The sequence below is a fragment of the Dermacentor andersoni genome, chromosome 10 (assembly GCF_023375885.2).
Source record: "Dermacentor andersoni chromosome 10, qqDerAnde1_hic_scaffold, whole genome shotgun sequence".
Taxonomy (NCBI): Eukaryota; Metazoa; Arthropoda; class Arachnida; order Ixodida; family Ixodidae; genus Dermacentor; species Dermacentor andersoni.
In genome coordinates, this window is record NC_092823.1 from 6,893,174 (window position 1) to 6,901,622 (window position 8,449).

Sequence of the window (8,449 nt, forward strand, 5' to 3'; positions counted from 1 at the left end):
GAGCTATTCAAGCTTACATTCATGTTACTTGCCCAGTCAGATAAACAAATAAAACAATGGCTACGGCATGACTGCGATTTGAAATGCAGACTGCACTCCTGTATTTTTTCCTTCTTCCAAGCTGTCGTCGGCGATTTCTCTTATCGCCCGGTATGGTAAGGTGCATTGTCCAAAACAATGACGCTACCAGCTGGCAACAGAACATCATTAAACCATCTCTCGAAGTGATTTCCGTCCATTTGTTGGTGGTAGTCGCCTGTTTTTTCGCCTAGGAGTAGATCCAAGCAGCCGCAGACGAAGCCATCTTCGCTGCCAATGTGCGTCACAATCAGGCGCTGGCCTTTTACAGATGGTTGTTTCAGACCCGTCGACAGGCCATTTGCTCAAGCGTACAGGCGTCCGCGCTTCAGCACCACGGTGTCTGTTGTAGGGATTGGGAGGTCAATCCGACCGTTCGTAACCAGTTGTCAAGATTGGAGTCGGGCATGAATGAGATGGTAGCTGGCTCATGCCGTCGTTCAACTTATCCACGCTGAGGACGTTGTTGAAGGGAAGGACTGCTTCTCATCGATAACGATGAATATGGGTTTATTTACAGTATCTACATAAGGACGTTGCAGTTCATCAGTCTAGCATGACTGCGACTGAAAGTACACTGAGCAGCCGCACAAAAGCGGTTTATGCTCCTCGTGCACTCAGTTGGTGGCGCCACCGCTCTCCAAGTGCGCAGCGCCAATGCGGCCACATCGAGCATTTTGTCCCTGTTCCCTTCCCGGCGCGCAGCTCGAAGTTGTGCCACGTTGTGTACAGTGAACGTCGGTGCGTGAAAATGGCAACGCAAAACGAGCCCCGCTTGCTGTTTTGCGGCTACGTACGAATAACAAACGTTCAGGAATACTTCAAACGAAGTAGTATGCTTCGTGGTGGCAACTTGTACGCCTCTAATCACGAGCAATAAAAACAGCGCTAAACGACAGGACGAGTGAAGGGACACGGGACACTCGTCCTGTCGTTTAGCGCTGTTTTTATTGCTCGTAATCATGAACCAACCAGCCCAAATGCGTACGCTTCTCTAATCACGTTTACTGCGTGAGAGAATAACTACACAGTGCTGTCGGTCCATCGGAAATCATCGGAAAATGCGTCGCACAAATGAAGAGCGTGGAGTACGATGTGCGTTTAGAGGTGAGTAAACTTTTTTCTTGGCATGTGATAGAGATTACTAGGCTATCGCCAGCCTGGCACACATTAGCAGAAAGCTGGGATAGTTGGCATATTAGCAGCAATAAGAAGACAAAGAGACCGCACGAAGTGCCCGTCTCATGGATTTCTAGCGACGTTAGTGCTTTAAATGAGTGCATTAGCTTGTACGCGGTGGCCGATTAGGTTCTATGAAACCATTCTCGGATTTCTTTCTCTACTGCGCAGTTCTAGGCTTGCACACTCGAGCAGGCTGGTTATGTTGTGTGGATTTTCTAAAAACACTTACTTCTGTGCGGGCATAAACTGACTGTGTATTTTTTCCCCTAGTTATCAGCGCACGAAAGAAAAAGTGTGCAAGCTTATTGCACGTGCAAGGCTGGATGTCGTGGCTGGTGCAAGCACGGCGCGGCGCTGGCCCTGTATGTCAACAACCACCAACACACGTCGTGTACGGACCTGCGTGTGCTTGGCACAAGCCATCGACCCGCCCAGCGCTTGACACAAAGAAGTCCATCAGTGAACTATTCCCGAGTAAGTGTGAGCGTCTGTTTACACTTTGTGAAATCATCTTTTTGAACATGTGCAACTGTGTTTTTCGTTCATGTGGTCCCATCATAAAGCCAATCCTGAAGCCCCTCAGTCCGACAGTCGTGCACAGCCAGTTTCCCGACGTGAACTGCATGTTCAGGCATGTCGTAAATTTTGAAGAGAGTTGCGCGATTGAGGCACCTGATGCTGTTGTCGCCGTTGCTGCCAAGCAAGCTGACGAGTCACACTGCGACCTTGTAAAAAAATATTTGATAATGAGCGGCAGCTTCACCATAACTTTGAAGTTTCAACTACATTACCTCTGAGGCTCAAAAAGAGTGACATATTGTCCCCGCTCTCAGCAAAGGAGAAATGCTTTTATGAGTGTGTGATAAGCAAAAGCATGGATGAGGTTGTAAAAATTGCTTTAGCAACAAGGCGGCAAGCATCAGTGACAAGGTTTGTTGCCATATTATACCTAGTGTATCCACTTGTGTTTCTTGTGTTTCCTGTTATTGATGAGCATACCTAATCACAGATGGCACACAGAACGCCGTCTGCGGATAACAAGCAGCAGTGCACACCGCGTCAAAACCAGGTGCAACAACTATCAAACTCTGGCAAGTTCCCTCGCGAGGCCAAGGTTCTTTTCATCTGCTGTAACTTCTCATGGTAAGCTAGAATTCAGAAATAGGCTAGGTAATCTAGGCACTGTGCTAAATTGTATGAAAGAAGTTCACGGATATTTAACGCATAGCACGACAAACATTTACCGGTGCTGACTGTGGAGTCACCTTTTACTGATGCTTTGTGCAGGAACACAAATGGAACATGAAGCCAGAGCAGAGCTGTCCACAGCACTTGGCACTGTCATCCACGAAGTAAAGATGCATGCATACTTTGAAAGAGAGCTTGAAACTTATGCTACTCTTTTGATTTGTAGGTTGGCCTTTTCATCCACCCGGAGCAACCCTGGCTATGCTGCAGCCCAGATGGCATTCTGGATTCAGATGGAAGAATGTGTCTGGTCGAGATAAAGTGCCCATTTTCTTTAAATGATAGGAAACTCACCGACCGTGAACACGAAGAAAGCTTCGTGCCATACATCCACTATGTGAATGGCCAACTTCGTCTGAAGAAAACACACCAGTATAATCATATGATGATTTTTTTTAATACGTCTTTATTTCTGCGTTTAATAGGCCAAGTCTTGCGGCAGAAAAGGGGTGCTCTATGGGGGAGGGGGAGGGGGAATGGTGCTCTCTTCTTCCTCGAGGTGGAGTGGTCCCGAGGTCGGCTCTGCAGAGAGGCGGCCAGGCCCTTCCTTGTCCCTGAAAAAGTCCAAAAAAGCACTCCAAAGCTGGACTGCATCCTTGAGCCCAACGTGCGATGGCGGGTCGAGCCACTCCTGCAGCGTGCCAGGTCGGTTCCCGCCCAGGGAGCGTAGTGTCCTCTCTCGGACCGTGTCAAAGTCAGAGCAGCTCCACAGAAGATGTTCGGCCGTACCTCTGGCCGGGCGTGCCGGGCACTTAGGGCTCGGGTATGAGTGCGGGTTGATGAGGTGTAGCCTTGCTGGTGACAGAAGCTGGCCGGTCTGGGCTCGGCGAAGAAGAACCGCCTCTATCCTGCGAAATGTGCTGGGTGGACGGCGATATAGTTTCTCAGGGTTGGACAAATGCTGGAGAATGTTGCGGCGGTAGCTCTGTGCGCGGTGCCATGTCTCGGCCCTATCATAGGGGGCGACGTCGGGTGTGTAAAGGCGGCAGGGGCCCAGAAAGCGGAAACGACAGTGGGTCCAGGCAAAGGTGCGAAAAGAGCTGCAGCACGCGCGGCCTGGTGTGCCTTTTTGTTTCCAGTGATTCCTTCATGTGCAGGAATCCATTTGACGATTGTGGTGTAGCCTTCCCCTCGCAGGCGACGGACTTCAGCACAAATGGCCTTAAGAACGGCATAGTCCGCTCCCCCTGAGCGACAGACGGTGTAGGCTGCTTGCGAGTCAGTATAAACATAATGGGTACAAGGAGCCGGATCCTGTCTTTCTACTATGCGAGTGATGGCAAGGCGTATGGCTATGAGTTCAAGATTAGTGACAGTATGTTCCTCGGGAAGCCGTTGGACTGCAGTGGTATCCGACTCGGAATCATGACAAGCCACGCCGGCACCATTTGGAGACTGAGTGGCGTCTGTGTAAAGTTGATTATGCTGTACATTTTAGGCATGAGAGAAGCGTTTTTTTATATTTATTCATTACAGCAAAGCATCACTGTATGTGTAGAGCTTGATGAAACGTTCCTCGCAGAATATGTGCCCAAACTTGAGACCTTTTATTTTAAACATTTCTTGAGTGAGATAGTTAGGCACACCTGAAAGCATTCTCATTGTTTTGCTTCTTTTATGTACAATGTGATGCACCAGTGATATTACTCTAGCGCTTTGAAATGTGTTAGAACTTTGTGTTCCAGTAAGTGTTAATGGTACTCTATGTTGCTTTATGGTGTTTAACGTCCCAAAGCGACTCGGGCTGTGAGAGACGCCATAGTGGATGGCTCGGGATAACTGCGACCAGCTCACGATCTTTAACATTGTCTGCTATGATCGGGCCTTTTATGTTTGGAGTGAAGACAAACCGGCAACACCGTGCATGGCTCCTTCTGAATAATCAACGGGAAAGTTGATAAGCTTGGTGACTAAGCCAAGCGGCCAGATGGCTGGTGCGAAGAGAGCCAGAGACGGTGACTCACAATAATGAAATGCTCAGCACCTCTTCGTGTCCAGGTGCAGGGATTTGTCACCTTGAGTCTAAGGTACTGACGGCTTCGGCATTGTCGCCGCCATGGATAACGATCAGATCTGTCAAGTAATCCCCTTGAGGTGCCGTATTGAGACTGATACTGCATTTGACAAATGAGGTGAACGATGTTTCCGCTATTAGGTGGTCTAGGAAAATCAAGACATTTAAGCTGCGTTTTGAGACGCTGGAGAGATTCCCGCAACCAGCATGATGTGAATCAACATCTTTTTGATTTAACGATGTATTCCTCACTGATGCTTGAGGGCTCCTGGTCGAAAGGCGACAATGAGTCCTGGCAATACTGACATGGCAGCGTACACGAGCTTCTGTAAATAAATAGTAGTCTAGTCACCGATTCAGAGCATTTGTTTGTTTGCATTTTCGTGTTTTGGCAGAGCAAATACCCCAGACCCTGAGATTTTAGTTTATACTTTTGCTAAGTCCACTAGGGAATAATGCATTTTGTCAGTATGCCTTTGTAGCTGTCTTGTGTAACCATGCACAGCTAGTGCCCGCAGTGCCACTCTGTAGTAGTAAAAACACAGTAGTGTATTTGCCAACACTCAAGTGATTTGCTGCAATACTCTGAAACAAATGCTCCCGTGTGCTTACAACAGACCGGTATATAATTGACTGTGTTGGAGATGTCTGTGCTAGTACTTCAAATGTTTTTTTTTTTCTGGTGCAATATTTTTGTCTCTTTAAACATATTTACAAACGTCTCACAGCTGGGTACGAGTGGTGGCCCTGACTTCCATTTGCATTGTGTTTCAATCTTCATCTAAATCTCCATACAAGAGTTTCTGGATTGTGCCTCCACAGGAATGTGGGTATTGTGACACTTTACAATAAAAACTTCTACAGAAACATGCATGTCATTCATGCTCTGGATTATCAACACTCCTCAGCAGTAATGTTGTGCTAGATATGTAGTTTAGTTTCACCGTTTAGTGTCAATATGACTGTCATAGAATTACTGTACCTTGAAAGATGCACGACATTTTTTTTTTCATTTGCAGTAATTGACATGGCTTTTGAGAAGCTTCCACTCAGCTCACCTGCAGGTACCAACATGTGTGAATTTAAAATAAACCACAGAAAATCTTAAATTTTTAAAATGTATTTTTATTTGCCATCGATCCCATCCCGTGCTGACTTAGACAAGAAACACCATGCCAGTGCCGCTACAGCTGCTGCTATGCTGCATTCCCCATAAGCCAACGTGTATGCGCCATTATCACCTGCACCTTAAACATTGAAGAAAAGGTTAGCTTAGCCACTGAGAGAACGACCTAAGTTCTTTTTTGGAACCAATACCACTAAGCATGTATGGTAGACAAACATGCATTGATGTCAGCCTCAGCCCAGCATATTCAAAAGGCTGCTTTTTGGCCCAACAAGTTTATCAAAATGAGCATTCAAACTAACTCTGTGTCTGGATTACTTGGCTCATTAATAATGGGTGGCTGAAGGTTCGCAAGAATGCAGCACATCCGCATTATGTCACTCATGAGGCGAATCAGATCAACAGGCACCCTTGAATTACCTATGCCGAACATTTTCAGTCTCTGTATTGCTCTTTCAACGTGCATGCTCACTTGTGAGACATGATAGGTTTGCTCCAGCTCTTCGTGGGTGAATTGAACATTTCCTTTCGAAAATGGCGGTAGCACAATAATTCCCTTCTGGCTTTCAGTGGGCGCTTTAATTCCAGGAAAACCCTTGTCCGCTAAAATAACATCTCCTGGTTCTATACGATCAAGAAACCCTGACTCCAGCGTAATGTGAGTGTCTGAGGTGCGGCCACCATACGCCTGTGACACAAAGCTGACTGTTCCATTTGGCAATATGCCTATCAAAAACTTCAACGTGTAGCCACCTTTGTAGTGCGAAAACATGGCATGTTTCTGTTCTGTGGTGGGTGGTTCTTCTGTGCGAAGCTCTGGGCAATCAATTATGTAGCGGCAGCGTGGGATGTGCAGCTTAAAACATGTGAGCATCGTGGCTTGTACTGCTCCAAGCGATGGCTCGGGTATCCATTTCTGCATTGCATTTAGCAGATTAGTTAATACACAGTAGAATATGCGGCTAACTGTCGTGCGATGAAGGCCAAAAAGCACTGCAATGCTGGCGAATGAAACGCCGAGCTTCACCTTCATCAGGAATATTGACAACTTCTGGGAAATCGGCACGTCCACTTCTCTCAAAGCAATGGGCGAAAGCACAGACAATAACAGAGAAAAGAAGTTTGCGCTAACGCCGCACAGTTCACGAAAGGCATCCTTTCTCTGGATCAGAGAATTGTAGCCAAGAAATGCACAGCTTCGCTCGTTCGGTCCAATAGCTGTCGATCTCACAGAGGCACTTGCTTGGACACCTTTCTCAACAATGTTGGTATGGCAAACTTGTGTAGATGCGGCGCCTTCTGCTGTCACAGAGAGGAACAGAGTGCAAACACCTCCGTTAAAGTCTGCATCTGTCTGGGTCATCTGAAAAGTTGTAGAAAAGCATCTCGTCAAGCTTTGTTTTAAGTGCTTGGGAAAAACTTGAACGCATTGAAATGTTGCGTTAATCTCAAGCAAAAGAATAATGTCTTGGTTGACAGGAACAATTGAGTAATGAGATATTAGTTAAATGGAGTCGCGATCGAATACATGTTCCCTGCCATTAGGACCACTTATGATAATTGGTGCATGAAATGAAATGCCTCGAAACACTGCTTGAATTCAAACACAACACAGTGCTTCCAGCAAACAACTGGGGTGTGGCCTGAGGGTGGTACATCAGGGCAAGTGTCACTCCCAAATAATTTTTTTTCTGTTTACTACGGGACACCGAGCACGAGAGGTAAACACCTGTCTAAGCAGCACCTATTCCGTGTCAAGGGCGTGCGTCATCCAAAATTTCTTGCTAGGTCACTGATGCAAACGAAACACGCCTGAAGGCTAGTCTCTCGTGATAATAATAAATATATAACACTTTTGCTCACCACGGATGCGGATGTGCCCGTTTCTTCCGGTGATGCAATGATTTCGTCGGCGAAGTCAGTCGAGGAGTTCTCAAAGGAATGCGCAGTCACCGTGATCGCGCTCTTGGATGTCGGTGCTTGAAGCACTGCGCGACGTCGCTGAACCCTATAAAAAAACAGCTGTAAGCACGCTTAATGAATACTGCAATACATTTTTGGTTTTCATGGAGGCGCAACAATTTCTTTGAACTATCGGTTCAGCCGTGCTTCAAAGTCGGAAAGAACTGTAGCATCGCAGCAATTTTTCTCACAGCCGACTCTAACCACTTCACGGGTAACCTTTCTACTAATAACACTCACCTTTTATATCTGTCGAGCTTTGATGCCGGTAGTAGTGCATTACTTCTGTAACACGGCGGAAGCACAGCTGGCACATAGGCGGGATGGCTGGTGGTGTTCTGATTCCGTGGCACGCGTTGGGGCTGCGGCCACTCCTCAGATAGTTAACGAGTCGCAAACACCAAGAAAATTAAAACTTTATCCTGTGCATTTACATACTCGTAAAAACGCGGTGCTGCCACAGTCGTGCAGCGCGAAAGAACAAAAGAGGCGCAGGTCGCGTAAACAAGGCACTCCGAGACGGAGAAAGCGAGAGTGAGGGCGCACGGGGAGAAGGAAGAACAAGGGAGAGGAGAGGAGACCAATGTTCGCAGACGAAGGCGGCGCCCGGGCGGGAAACTTGAAATGGACGCGAGGCAGCACACTCCCCGTCTGGTTATACATATAACCACTATATGATGTTTTCAGTCCTCACACGGAATAAGCAGGACTGTCTCAGTCACAGGACGGAGAAACGTCTTGATCACTCCCCGTGTTGCCGTCTTGATTTCCACCTTTCGCACCTTGCCGTCCCCACTCGCAGTAACGTTCACAATGAGTCCCATGGGCCACTCGTTGCG

The 8,449-nt window shown here is 47.2% G+C and overlaps 1 protein-coding gene across 1 annotated transcript; it reads right to left on the reverse strand.

Annotated features, from left to right (window-relative positions):
* Window positions 1-5,626: 5,626 nt before the first annotated feature.
* Window positions 5,627-7,973, reverse strand: LOC126519688 (uncharacterized). Its single transcript, XM_050169050.3, has 3 exons — window positions 7,851-7,973; window positions 7,512-7,656; window positions 5,627-7,011 (listed from the first exon to the last, which is right to left on the reverse strand). Exon 3 carries the CDS (start codon window positions 7,009-7,011, stop codon window positions 5,941-5,943), a length of 1,071 nt encoding a protein of 356 aa, XP_050025007.1. The 5' UTR covers window positions 7,512-7,656; window positions 7,851-7,973; the 3' UTR covers window positions 5,627-5,940.
* Between the last annotated feature and the right edge of the window lie 476 nt (window positions 7,974-8,449).